Source organism: Nansenia antarctica (assembly GCF_963989245.1).
Source record: "Nansenia antarctica genome assembly, chromosome: 5".
Classification (NCBI taxonomy): Eukaryota; Metazoa; Chordata; class Actinopteri; order Argentiniformes; family Microstomatidae; genus Nansenia; species Nansenia antarctica.
The window spans coordinates 27,005,039-27,020,124 of NC_137690.1; the positions used below are offsets into that span (position 1 = coordinate 27,005,039).

The 15,086-nt window shown below is 40.3% G+C and overlaps 1 protein-coding gene across 1 annotated transcript; it reads right to left on the reverse strand.

Annotated features, from left to right (window-relative positions):
- Positions 1-329: 329 nt before the first annotated feature.
- Positions 330-11,782, reverse strand: ypel1 (yippee-like 1; the record flags this gene model as incomplete). The annotated part of the gene is made up of 4 exons (XM_080531247.1): positions 330-419; positions 1,325-1,433; positions 1,928-1,971; positions 11,666-11,782. The coding sequence occupies 4 exons, from the start codon at positions 11,780-11,782 to the stop codon at positions 330-332; spliced, it is 360 nt and encodes a 119-aa protein (XP_080387373.1).
- Positions 11,783-15,086: the final 3,304 nt, after the last annotated feature.

A 15,086-nucleotide genomic window follows, 5' to 3' on the forward strand; every position in this document is an offset into this window, starting at 1 on the left:
GACACTTGTAAGCCTGTACAAGGGAAGAGAAAAGTCAAACCAAGCTTTCCAGAGCTGGTAAAAATAACTCTTCACTGAAGGTAATGAGAGGATCTCTGTGACACAAACGCTGAGCTGTTCATCTTTTCAAATATGTTTTTCATCATTCTGTTCAATTTCACAATAAGCGGGGAGTGTGTGTGTGTGTGTGTGTGTGTGTGTGTGTGTGTTTCTGTGTTAGTAGAGTAGGGAGAGGGGGGGGGGGGCACAGCGGCTGATGGTGGTAGTTGCTCTGTGAAGTCCGTTACAGAGCGCTCAAAGGTCACGAAAAGGCAAGCAGGTCCTGAAGGTCACTCCCATCCATTGTCCTTGATCATGTGTGCCAGTTCAATGATGAACTTGCCCTCTTTGTACTTTTGACTGCTCTCAAATGCATGCTCCTGCAACAGGGAACACAACAGAAAACCATGACATTAATACTTGTGCTTCTCCAACGCATGTGACCTTGTGCATAACGGCTTTAGAGTTCCTCATTCATGCTGGTGACATCATGCAATTCAATGTTGTACCCATTCATACAAACCCAATCTTTGTTTATGTTCAAAGCGAATTAGCCATGTACATTTTAGTATGTTTATACTTCAATAACACGAGTTCAGTTTTTTTAAGAAAAAATTTGTTTGTATCATTAAAGAATACTAAAACTAACATGAGAGGGATCTAAATCACTAACACACCATAATTAAACTTATGCTTGTAATGCCATTGTTGAGTTGACCTTTCCCCCAAATATTTATGTTAAATGCCTCAAAATGAATGTTTAACAAGAGCAGCAACAATATCACTTCAAGCATATCCTAAACAGCGAGTGTTGTATGATGACATGTATGTCTGCTTGACTTTGTGTTCATCACAACGGTCATTCTAATAGGAATACAATCTCCCAGTCTTCTCAGACAATTACCAGGACAAGCCTATCCAAAACGACATGACATTTAATCACTGTGGATCCTCAGAGGTACTAGCTGTCTGGAGCAAACCTCTCACACTGTAATTACTTCACTTAAAGTTCTAGACAAAATACCACCCTAATTTAGCCACTAGAGCAATCAGCACAGCTGAAACAACGACAGACATAACAAATACCACAGTGACCTTTTTATTCATACAACAACAAACACTGCTGTGTACTAGCCACAGCAACAAATAACCACTAACCACAAATAACCACTACAGACATAACAAAGGACATAAAAAAAAAGCTCAAAACTGAAGTTCTGAGCCTCGGCCACAACAGCAGGACTTTGGCTCGTATAATGCAATGTAAGTTTGAGTAGCAACTTACATATTTCCAGCCTAGAGTGGTTTTACAGTTTTCACAGTAGATGTCCGCTACGGCGTGTAAACCCGTAAGGAGGACCCGCTCCTCAGCCGGCCCACAGCCTACGTTCACTCTGAGGGAGCAAGAGAATGAGACCACAAACATCAGACCACAACACATTTCTGATCTGCTGGTTCATGTTTGATATTGGTATTGATATGGCATTTTTCATAACGGCCTTGAGAATTCAGTGACAAGATATTGTTATGGGGAATTCTCTGACTATTGTAGCTAAAAAAGATTTGCTGTGTTTGCAGCATTACACTAAATTAAACGGGACACGGTTTGGGTTGAGTCACTGATGTTGTTACTCAACTCCCTGATTGTATTAGCCTATTATGAGTGTTAGAGTGTCTATACATGTGTCTCCAACAAGCAGAGTTGAGAGCCTTGCGAACCTTGTGAAAATCTCACTGTTTCCTAATTTTTACTCAAATGTATAACCCCTATTAGTGTGGGGTTTCAAAACCTATGCAATTTTCAAGTAAGATATTTAAATACCTGAGCTAATAAGGCTATCTCACCTCAGGGGCTAATAAGGCTCTCACACCTCAGGGTCATACTTACACTGAGTTAAAGAGGTAGGCTCTTCCCTGGCTGCCTTGAAATGACTGGAAAGAGAAAGAGAACAGAAAGCACAAGTCAGATGACAGTCCGGAGCCAGGGGAGGCCAGAGGGAGGCTCAGTGTGGTACAGTGAGAGTGTTCAAGGCCTGGGGCGGCCCCCTCCCAGTAGGAGTCTGGTATACAGTACATTCTCCTGCTGTTTAAGGTTCCCACACAAAAGCTTACCTGGGGGTAGTAGTGACCTTCAGGGGAGAGGAGGGGGTGCTGAAAGCATGTAATAAGTCGCTTCCTACTAGAGTGGTTAAAGGATTTTGTCCACAAGCCAATGTGTCTGTACTGTATTTGTGTCTGTTTGTGTGCTAGCTAGTTTAGACAAAAATCATTTTTATGTCGTCATCATCATCAACAATCAAAAGTACAAGTTTCCAGTCTACTATATAACATAAAACAAGGAAATAAATTGAGCCGGTGTGGGCTGGTAGAAGTACCAGGTAGGAAAAATATAAATAAGTATCAATGCACACGATGACTTTGGTTTAATAATAGTGATCAATATCTAACTGACCACACCTGACACTCAACTTTTGGTTTGAGCCTCTTCTCTCTATGATTTGAGCTAGCATTAATTACACCAGGAGGAGTTCCTACTCTACTCTCTTAAAGTGCAAATAGGATGTCAAATTGAAAGTATGATCTGAAGGCAATTTTCACTAAGAGACAGGTGTTCCAAGTCTACTTCTTTGGTCCAGGGGTACACCTAACTGTGTCCATATCCCCTGACGAAGATGTAAGCCGATAGGAGTTGGTGCTTTTTAAATATGATAAACTCACTAAATTAAGCTTATTAAGTTGAAATTCACACAAGTGAGTTATGTCTGAATTTATTCAATTTATTGCCTGTTGTGGATAATTGTCCCTGTTTAGTTTTTGTATCGTTGTCTGAACTCCCCATTCTTGGCCAATGACAATAACCTGTGGAGTATCAGTTTCCATTTATTTGTTTATCAAGAGAACGAGGAAACATGTGGGCAGTTTTTTTAAGACAAGGTTGGATCCAAGATACCATAACATTAAATACTCATCAAATACTCATCAACAAGTTGTATTGGATTGCTGTATTACCTGCCTGCCCTTCCTAGACAGGTAATCTGACCCACTGTTTTTAAAAGCACTCTGATAGCATTAGCCTCCTTTTCTGTCCAATACTCTGCATTAGTATTAGTGCAGACCTGAAGCAACGTAGTAAGCCTTTGTGTGTGGAGGGGAGGCAAACACAAACCTCACTCCCAGCTAAACAACCTGGGGGGGTATTCCATCAATGTTGCTAAAGGAAAATCTAGGCTTATTTTGTCTCACGAGTAATAATAAATAAATAAACCTGTTATTCCTTTGATGGAATAACCCCCTGGTCAATAATTTCTCTGGACCTCGTTTATATCTTGTGTATTGTGTATTTAAGAATGTCTTTGACCATATAAAGAAGCAGTCTCCCACAAGGGCCTTGGACATAAGCCTGTCAGCCTGTATCTCTAGCTCTGTCATCCTCAGCCAAACCTGTGAGATAGACAGACAGTCCCCAATCGGCTTTGCTATTTCCATTGCAAATTAGCACTGTGGCTGAGCCAGAGGTTGAGGCCACCAAGTGTAATGCTGTCTAATAAAGCCATCAGCTGGCTATGCTGCCCACAGCACAAGCTCATGTAACGCTCTAGGACAGCACAAAAAAGCAGTGCAGTTGTCAAAGGACTACCCCAAATGCTCAGCACACCAGCTTATTTCAACAGGTGTCAAGAACATTGTTGGATGTTAAACCTCACAGATATCAGCAACATAACATTACCCCTTCCCAATGACCCAGAGAAAGATGCCCCTTCTTCTTACTCTCAAGCTCTCCTTTATACTCCACTCTCTTTCTGTCTCCCCTCTTTCTCATTCACACACACACAGCCAAAAGAAGAGGACACGAGGGAGGGCGACCTTCAGCTCAGACTGAGGGAACTAGGTCAGTCCCTGCAGAGTGGCAGACACATTCACTCAACAGAGCCAGGGAGGGAGGGGGAGAGAGAGAGCCCCCAGTGACACACTGCAGGGGTGTCACATCGACGGTCCAGTTGGCCAAACTATCATATTAACTACTTGAAAAATGAACCTCTCTCTGCCTTTACCTCTTTCACACACACACAGTCTATTTTTGCTTCTACACTGTTGCTCAAGAGCTGGTGGAAGGAGGGACTTCTATGCTGTGTAAACACTTCCAAGTTAAACTGTTGGGTTTACACCCCTTAACTGCACAAATAAACCTTAACCGGTTCATTTGGACGTTCAGAGATTTCAGCTGAGACTTGTTGAGCATCGGCCATCTTGTTGCCAGAACTATGTTGCCAGAGGACTATGCAAGTGTCTAATTAAGTGCACATAGTGCCTATTTCAGCACACAGAGCCGCAGCTACTCTCCATTATTTTGTTTTATTTACAAGTGCTGTAGAAATTGCCAATATATTTTACCGACACACAAATAAAGCTATTTAGAAATGTATAAACATTAACATTTTGTTTCATACACTTAAGAAGCAAAATCTCAAAACAATATTTCATACTTCAATATACATTTTCTTGACTATACACAGACACATTTTGTACACATGTTTAGACAGAGCTACAAGAGACGTGAGCACAATGTTTCAAAACACCAAAGTGTAAAAATATCAGTTCCTGCTGAAAGATCCCAAGCAAAAAGAACTAGCATTATAAGCATTATATAAAACTAAAAAAATATAAAGCATTACATTTCTAGTATACTTCAGTTTAAATATACATAAGTATATTAAAGGGTGCTAAAATGACCACACTTAAATTGTATTTAATATACTGAAATTGTAAATGATGGAATTTTTGGCATATTAAGTATACTTGAAATATGTTCAATTGAAAATCTAATTTAAGTATTCTCACTCGAAATTAGTACATCAATGTTTGGACTTTTAAATTAATAATATATACAGTCACGTGAAAAGATGAGGACACCCCATGAAATATTTAGTTATTTTTAAATAAATATGGACATATCAATATTTTATCTTCTTTCAAACAATATCTATCGATAAAGGTGATGTAATTGAACCAAAAACAATGAAAATATAACAAAAAATGAACAATGATGCCAATTCCTACTGAGGAAAAGGTTAGGCCCTAATATGCCCTAATATCTATACCTAATATCCCTTTGATCCCTTTGGCTGAAATAACCTCAATAACCCACTCCTCCATGCAGAATTCTTTCAGCTGTGTGATGTTTGAGGGGTCTCTCGCATGCACAGCCCGTTTCAAATCACCCCACAGCATCAATAGGATTAAGATCCGGGCTTTGACTTTGGCCATTCCAGAACGCTCCATTTCTTTCTTTTGATTCCTTGGTGGATTTACTGGAATGTTTTGGGTCATTGTCATGTTGCATGTTGCCACTTCAGCTTACATTTTTGGACAGATGGTCTCACATTTTCCTCAAACACCCTCTGATACAATAAAGAATTCATAGTGGATTCTATGATGGTGAGCTGGCCAGGCCCTGCTGCAGCAAAGCAGCCCCAAATCATGACATTTCCAACCCCCCCCCCCCACCCATTCTTCACAGTTGGTATGAAGTTCTTGTGCTCAAACACTGGCTTTGGTTTCCACCAAACATGTCTTCTGTTACCGAGCCCAAATAATTCAACTTTGGATTCATCTGTCCAAAGCACATTGTTCCAGAAGTCCTGGTGTTTGTCTAGGTGTTCTCTGGTAAACTTTAGTCTTGCCCTGATTTTTTTTATCAAATGCAGCCAGTAAAATCATCCTCCAGATGGAAAATTGTTGGCACAACTGCATTAGACATGATGCATTAATTAAGAGGGACTTTGAATCTAAAACAGCCTAGTGTTTGTACGACTCTGAAAAGTATGTGTATCTCTGTTTGTGGGGCGTCCCTTTGGAATGGACTAGATGTGAGTGTAAAACTGAGCAAAAATATGAATAAATTCAAAGGCCATTATAATACTATAAACAAGTGTTTTTGGACATGTACAGGACAGAGGACTCTGAGTAGTAAGGTGACTGAAGTACATATTATTTAATTTTCTGCATTTGATATTTATGTTGTATATGGATATTTATGTTATATTTAGTTATAGAAAGAGACTCTATTTTAGAAATGTTGGGGGGAAATCGGGCCAAAATCGGCCAGATTATCTTTATGTGTGTACCGGTCTTAAATGTCTGAGTTTTAAATAAAGCCTGGTACACACATAAAGATAATCTGGCCGATTTTGGCCTGATTTTCCCCCTTCCGACCAAGGACAGCAAACACCCGATTATACTACAAGATTATCCTGTGGTGTGAGGTGTGTTAAGAGTCAATTTCTCCCGATAATCTGCTCAGAAAATGGTCGGGGCCGACAATCGTAAATATTAAACATATATAAATCAATATTTACGACCAGAAATCCTCATGTGTGTGGGCAACTCCCGAGCAGGGTTGCCAGATGGGCTCGTTCTTTTGGTGGAAAGATTTTGAAAATCCTTATGTGTACCAGGCTTAAGACAGGCTCCTCCAATTTTAAGTAGTAATAAATGTGGGGATGTCCTAACGTTTTCCTCACAAGAGAATTGCATTTCTATGAATTACATTTTACAAATCATTTTTATTTTATTTTTTTTCATCAGTTTTATTTGGGTAGTTATATTACCGCCCTCTCTCAATCTTTTTCACATGACTGTAGGTATTGACTCTTGAAGAATATAACTTAACCAAGTTAATGCCTCATGAGTTTAGTTCAACTGTCTTTCCCCATTAGGACCCCAAATATAAGCTTGTAAACAAACACTGATAGCTTCCAAATAAGTTAAAACTATCATTTTGATCTCATGGATGGTCAGTCCTTACATCCATAACTCTGTCTATGAATTTGGGAGTGGTTACATTTCTCCAGCCCCATCCCTCAGCTGTTTACCAAAACAAATGACAAGGTGACCGTTTTGTTGTTTGAATCCCAGATTGCTGCTTTAAACCATATCCACTTTGCGCGTCTTCATTACCACTGGCGGTAGTGGTGCTATTGATTAGCATTTTCTAAATTAGCCCACATAGCCCTGGCTATGGAGCCTGGGTTAGAGAGGAGGGAAGGTGCCGGTGCAGGTGGGGAGCCATGTTCCACACTAGTCCGCACTGAGCAAGCTAATCCACTCTTTACGCTGCTCCAATTCTTGGCAGGCTTTGAGGATCTAGGTAGAGGTAGAGGGGAGAGAGAGTGTACTGATACCTGACTCAAGAGCTCCTTTCTACTATTTAGAAGGGCAACTGAGCTCCGACACCCTTTGAACTTCCCCCTTTGTGAGATTGGTTACTGAGAGTCGGCGACACATGGACGATTGTTATTGCAGTTGTCCATAACCACAAATGTGAAACCACATGTCAATAACTACTGTATGCCATCATTGTTGAAAAATATGTGATGAAAACTTGGCTAAACACACTATGAACTACCAGTAATGCATGGTTAACATTAACAGTTTTCATGGACATTTCTGCATCTATATAAGCTTTTAAAAGGAGCCACGAGTTGTCATAGCTGCCAATAGCAAGCCTTGGAATACAATTGGTGGGCTGGAGTGTATTGTACTGTAAATGCACCCTATAAAACATCCTCCAGATGGACAATTGTTGGCACAACTGCATAAGACATGATGTCTATTCACTGCATTGACATGGTCCTCACAATGACATCTCTTTGGTATAACATCAGTATACACCAAATCAATACGGGAGACTAAACTAAACAAGCACAGACACTCATGGAATTTGATGCAGTCACAATTTCCCCTCCAATTTCAAGGCCACACTGCCTCTCAGGTATACTTTGATGTACGGGTAACTTAGCACATTTCTTATGGAATCCCAAACAAATTGTTTCTGAATTCAGACGGACAGGCCTTTGGCAGCGCGTAGTGGAAAACACCAGGCTTAGGGTGTCATCTTCCCCAATGACATAATCGGCTTACGGGAGCTAATGCTGAGGCCTGGGGCTGCGGCGCACCAACGCCAAGGAAGAACAGGAGAGCACAGAGAGGCTATAAATAGGCTAGGTGTCGGCCATTGTGATGATGAAGACAACCACAATCGAAGTTGGCGACATGAGGTGATTGAAATGATGATGAGATGATGATGAATCATAAGATGATTAATATCATAATGAGGTGATTGTGATCTTGAGGGATTTGTCACCCCGAATCAATAACAACTTATTAGTGGTCTTTGTTATCTAAATAGCCAGAAAATCAAATAAATATTTGAGCAAAGAAGTGAGAAATAGTATTTTATTCTATTAGCTTTATGTCTAAGCTTCTTCAACACATTCATAAGGTGATCTGGACAACGATTTTGAGGTAAAAAATAAATAAAGTGAACTTCCGAAATCGGTAAAGTTTAGTTCACTACAGAGACCTAAATTAAAAAAATTAAAATCATCTGTGGCTCAGTTGGTAGACATTGATGCTAGCTATACTAAGGTTAAGGGTTTGATTCCCGCTGGGACCCAAACAAAACTCACTCTACTGTCTCTACTGTAAGTCTCTTTGGATAAAAGCGTAAGCTAAATGGCTAAATCACTAAATCTCATATAAATTGCAAGAATAACGTTCTGTTTACAAGATTCATCATAGTGAAATAGAGTTATTAAGGGCTTTAAAACAATTCTCTCTGCAAGCATACAGTCATGTGAAAAAGATAGGACAACCCATGAAAACCGTTGTCTTTTTCAACATGTGGACATTTGATCTTCATTTTAACAATATGGAGGTATTTATTTATTACTACTTAAAATTGCCTACAATTACAATCATTTATGACAACTCGTGACTCCTTTTAAAAGCTTATATAGATGCATAAATGTCCATGAAAATGGTTAAAATAATGATAACAAAGTTACATTTTCATTGTTTTTGGTTCAATTACATCACCTTTACCTATAGATATTGTTTGAAAGAAGATCAAATATTGATATGTCCATATTTCTTAAAAAATAACTATCAAAATTGGGCCTTCTGGATAGTTGGCTGACAGATGTTCAATAACCGTTGCATTAACCATGTAGGCACCCTGTATTATTATTTACCATTTCATGTTTTGCTTTCCTACAGTGGCATAAAACTAACTGTATTCCTGCCGAGGGTTTGTACTCAATACACCAGAGGACGGCTACCTGTCCAAGGAAGGGCCGAGGTGGATCCAATTATAGTCAAAGGGGATTGCTTTGGCTAATGACCTCATCTTTCAAGAGTGACCTTATGGCATTAGCTTGACAAGGCACTCAATGGACTAGCTTCACACCTACATACAAACGCTGAAAACTCAAAAAGTGAATGTATGAAAACAAAGAGTGAAACATACCACCCACTGAGCCTTGCATTAATTCTATTTGCATAACCCTGTTGACATTATCTGGTGCTACTGGTTTACCCACAATCCTCCTCCATTGTCAGACTAGAATAACAACGTGGTTATTCTAGTCTGACAATGGAGGAGGATTGTGAGTAAACCAGTAGTTTGTGCTGTGACCTGAAACCTAACAACAAACCTGTTGAACCTTTCTGATTGTGACCTTGAGGGCACCGACATCTATGCTCACACAGGAATCTCTCTCCTATAGAATCGTTTTTCCTCAATGATGCATCACTATGACACCATTCATCAACATTTCTTTCTCTTTCCCAGAGAGCTTTAGCCTATTCACGTTTGTAAAATGGACACAGCTGACAACAGTTTCCAACAGAGTATTTTCTTGAAACTGACAAACTTGGTTCTACAAATATAGCCAAGATGGTCTGGTACCTTCTCCATAAGACTAACAGCACCAAGTGTCCATAATTAGCCACCTCCACCTACCACTAGTACAGTGAGCTATGTGGTGTCTATCACTCCAGCATGCGGGATGCTAATTGATTTAGACAAGCATAGGGCAAGTGCACGGATGGATCATCTTTGCCTTTGAATAATCAGCTTAGGTGTCTGGAGTGATAGCTTCTGTACCATGGGAAGGAGGTACAGTTCTAAGCAGGGTGTCATTCCCTTAATTGTCAACACACTCCTATTGACTCCTCTAGATTGTTCAGTGGGTCTCATTCATCAAATGTGTTATTAAATAATTGGTAACATTTGCTCTTATGAAACACTCATACGCAAATCTTATGTGAGATTCAAGGAATATACATACATACACCTCGAAAAATAATCTCATATACATTCATATTTTGATCAATCTCATCGGTTCTTATGTAGGATGTTTGTCCATGATGAAGGTCATTACCTTACACCACGTCCACGTGTTCCATATTTAGCACATTTGAGTGAGTTTGGACACTTCCCCACGAAACTGCTAAATAAGCAAGGGTTTTTATACTGATTTTATACTTTTTTTAAACCAGAGTTCCAAGCAGCCATTTATTCCAGGAATGTCCCCCTGTGAAACAGACCAAGCAGACAAGATGTTTCGTACATTCAGCTACAGTTTTAATTAAATGAATATGTCATGACTACATGTAGCCAAAATGATGAAACGGACAGATTTTCATTCTTGTGAAAAACAAATTGTTTCAAGGAAGGGTCTCGATTTTCGTTCACTTTGTTGGATTGCACAGGCCCAGATTCCCACAGCTGTGAAACCTGACACCACCACATCATTCTCCCATGGATGCTATTGGCTAGCAACCGCCATGACACTGATTACAAGCATGGTTTTCTATTGGAAATTCAGTTTTTGGACCTCATAGTATGCTCTCTTTGGTTTATTGGGATATAGAGTATAGCGAACTGTAGACGCAATGAGTGGTCTAAAGCAGTTAATCAAATTAGAAATAAGAAAACCTTGATAAACCAGAAATGTACTTGAAATTGAAAGATTGGAATTGGAAACTTACAAACAATAAACGTCAAATGGGTACATATGCACATTTGATGAATGAGACCCAACGTACTGTATTCTAGTTTTTTTACAGTATAAAGGTGGTGAGAGTCAAATCAACATACTTTAATGTTATTGAAAATTATTGTCAAATGAGTTTGCAAATGGAACAATTTCACAACTGATGCAAGCATTTTGTGTCTAAAACATTACCTAAGCCTAAGAATAAAATATTTTGGGATACATTTCACGATGAACATTTGGCGTGTTAGCCTGCTTTTTTGAGGGTGCACAGAGTGTTCTGTTGGATATATTGAGTGTACAGAGTGTTGGATATATTGATCAGAATCAAACAAAAAAGAAAAGGCAACAGGTACATCAAATAGAACGAGAGCACAATCCATGTTATAAACACATATGTTATGTTATGTTGCACATGTATATGTTACGGTAAATGTGGGAATACGGTACATGTGTGAAAACTAGGGTTAGGGTTAGGTGCTACGTCGACTTGGTACATGTGGCATGTCTAACCCTAACCCTAACCCTAACCCTACCCCTAACCCTAAGCCTAAGCGTAGCACCCTAGCACCTAACCCTAACCCTAACCCTAGTTTTCCCACATGTACCGTATTCCCACATGTACCGTAACATATAGATCCCCATTTCCTCAGTGTGTGTGTGTGTGATGATGTTTTATTACACACATATTTGTATGTATACATGTGTTTAGCCTGCTTGCGTGCACATACAATGTCTGCCTGTTAAATTCATACGTGCAGCATCTGCACCATAGAGGCCCCACCCACCTTGGAGATGAGCTCGTCGTGGTTTGCCAGGTGTGCCCGACAGTGGATGCAGCTGTAGGTGCGGTGGCAGCTGGGCAGATAGGCCTGGAACGTCTTGGATTTGGTCATCTTCACCATGTCACTGGGGCAGGGCTCCTCGCTGGTGTCAGGGCTGGCACTGGAAGAGTTGCAGCTCTGCTGTACTTGCTGACAGAAGAAACACTGGAAGATGCAAGCAAAAGCCGTCGTTGTTCTGGAGTGGGTGTGTGGCAGGCTCCACACAGACACCACAGGAGAAAATGACACCTGTGGAGGACAGGACAAGAAGATGGTTACAATTGTGAGCAGGACATTTTGACATTTCTTTAAAACACTTGAGGCCAGTTTCCCAGACCAAGATTAAGCCGTATACTGGACAATTAAGCGTTTCCATTGGATATCTCCATTGGAAGTGAGATGTAGAGCAGGACTTAATCTGGGTCCGGTACCCTGTCCCATGAAGAGTGATGAATCGGAAGAACCCTTTACCCAAGCAAGTGCAGTGGCAACATCAGTAACATGTCTGAACATTACAAATCGCTAGTATCTCCACTGGAAGTCTATCCATATAGTATATCAGTTGTGAGCAATGTTTTGATAAGATTGGCTTTGTACTTGCGAGCACAATAGACCCCTTTACAAAGGAAATTCACAAAGGAAAGGAATTTTCCACAGAATGCTCTGTTAAAGTATTTGTCCTATCACATAACTCGCATCTCTCCCATATTTTTCCTTGAGTAAAAGGCATGTATTTACCAAGAGGAAACGAGTCGAGTCTCATCCAGTGTGACGTTTCTAAGGAGGGGAGAGAGGATATGATTGCCTAGGTAACAGTCTAGAACAGTCTAGTCTCACGTAGCCATATCTTCAAATTACATTGTTCTCTTGCTTCCTTTGGAGGTCTGGAGAATTTTAGATTAGCCGATCTGGTTTGAATGAACCGGCTAGAACGATGGGCTTTCAATTTTAATTGATGTTACATTTCAAATACCCTTCCCCCACATACCTGTAGAATGGTTGCTAGAATAGTTGCAAACACTATTTGAGAGTTGATGCCTATGCAAACATTGAAGAAAATGGGAGAAAATCTGAATTCAGATTTTTTGGAACTTTGCCCCAGCAGGGTGTTTGATTGGTTTTACGTGTGTTGCGAGGCGTCACTCATTTCAAACGGATTTCCACACTTTTGTAGGTACTTTCTGCAATGGATTTTCTGAACTAGGAAAGGAAACAAGTTTAAAGAACAGTCATGCATCTCTCTTTAGCTGTTTGTTTCCCCCTTTAAAACATGTGCAATGAAAGGCACTGCATATTGTGCCAAATAAGGAAAATCCCTTCTTTGGGGAAATCTGAAACAGTGAAACTGGAATGCTTGATTCAGGGACAGATAGACTACACAGGAAGACCAGCGTACAGACTGAGACCACAAGCCAATCACAAAAACAAAGGAGCTTCCGCAACTGAACAGGATGCAGACATGAAGCTTGCTCCACTCAACGGTGAGACAGGGTTGCGAGCATCAATGGATGCAAGGCGATTTCTTAATCTCCTTGAGTAATTGTGACTGCACACCCAAAGTCTTAAGTCAGCCAACAATAGGTGTTTCAAAACCCATTACTGGGCCATTACTGGTTTCAGGACAAGCCTTTGTTGATGGAATTTACACCATTCATCACCTAGTTGAACTAAGCATCTTCAAAACGAAAACGGTTCACACATTCCATAGCTGCAGGTCTCTGTGCTTAAAGAGCAAAGTAACAACAAGTATTGTTTACGGTCACAATATTCTATCCTGTTGACGGCTCCATAAAATTGAGGAAACTGCATCTGCCCCCTCGAGGTGGACTACACTGCAGAAACAGTCATCATGACGTTAGACAGACATTTGGATACAAGTACTGACAGTCTGTGATGTCAACATGGGAATTTTAAGGGAATGGGGATTTGAAGCTATAGTCTACAGTTACTGTTACTTGCAAACATTAGGGTTCAAAAGACATATATTTTGGATTATGATTTGGCTGTATCATGAGAGTCAATCATGGCTTTAATTATGGAGTCAATTATGGCTTTAAGGACATGGAGAGTAGATAGAGTTGAAACTGTCAATGTTTTAAACCCATAGCCAAATCAATGTGAACTTTACAATGTGTAATTTGTCATGGTATTGTGTGTTCACGGTCTCTCTTGTAAAAACACTTCAAAGTAAGTTTGCCACCTCTGGCCACCACAGCAACATTCAGTTTGGAGATCCAAATAACAACATCCTCCTCCCTAATAATAATATAAACCCCACGTAATGGACTCACAGTGTCAGACATGAGCTGTTGTGTTTCTGCATGCATGCACAATTCGAAGAGGCAGCCACCAGAGACAGAAAGGTGAAAATCAAGTCTGTTCCATAGAACACTCCTGGGGGGTATTCCATCAACGTCTCGCGAGACTAATCAAAATAAGTCTAGATTTTCCTTTAGCGACGTTGATGGAATACCCCCCCTGGCCAGTAACAACATGTTTGTATACGAGTATCAGGTAGGGCGCTCCGCTACCGATTAAAGAGATTGTATACAGAGACATGCTACTACCATGATTTACTATTGGTTTTTCCAATTATCACACAGTTATAGATTAGCTTTAATGACAGATGTGGCTCCTAGGATTGTGTCTTTCTTGTACCATTTCCTCTTGCAACATGTGTGTAAGACTAGACTGGGAGGCCAGGACAGAGACAAATAAAGTGGATAGCCATTTAAGCCCTTACAACTTTTAATGATCAAATGACCGCACAAAATGTTTCTACACACTTCAGTGATATAACAAAGTGGTATGGAAAAGTTGCTAATCTGTATCATTTTGGTGTAAGTGGAGGTTTTGGTTTGGATGTGTGGCCAGGTATCAGAATTTACACATGTCTAAATAAAGCTAGCCATGTGGCCAGCTAGTTATGTTTATGCCTCTCCACTTTCCTTTCTGCCCAGCAAGGACCCCCAGGGTGCAGCTGGGCAGATACAGTAGAGCTTTTCCAATGGTTTTTCAGTGTGCAAGTGATGCAGACCCTCTGTGCAAACACCAGCAGAATGGGGCCAGAAAGGGGTAAGAAAACATCTTGGTTGCCTGTGTCAGGCCTTAACAGTTTCCTGAGTATGGTCATCTACATGTGGCTACTGAGGACCAGCGCTTTCCCTCTCTACTGTAGCCAGCACAGGCTGTATAGGCTGGTCTTCCCTCCATCAGTAATCGCCAGAGGCCATCACAGTTAGACCATCCACATAAATGACCCCACAGAGGATGTGTTATTTCAAAGAGGGCTTTGGAACACCTGGGTCAGAGTTTATAAATAATAATTTTAAAAAACACTCAAAATAATATTTAGCTTCCTTCATGTCTATGTTGGTGTAATAGT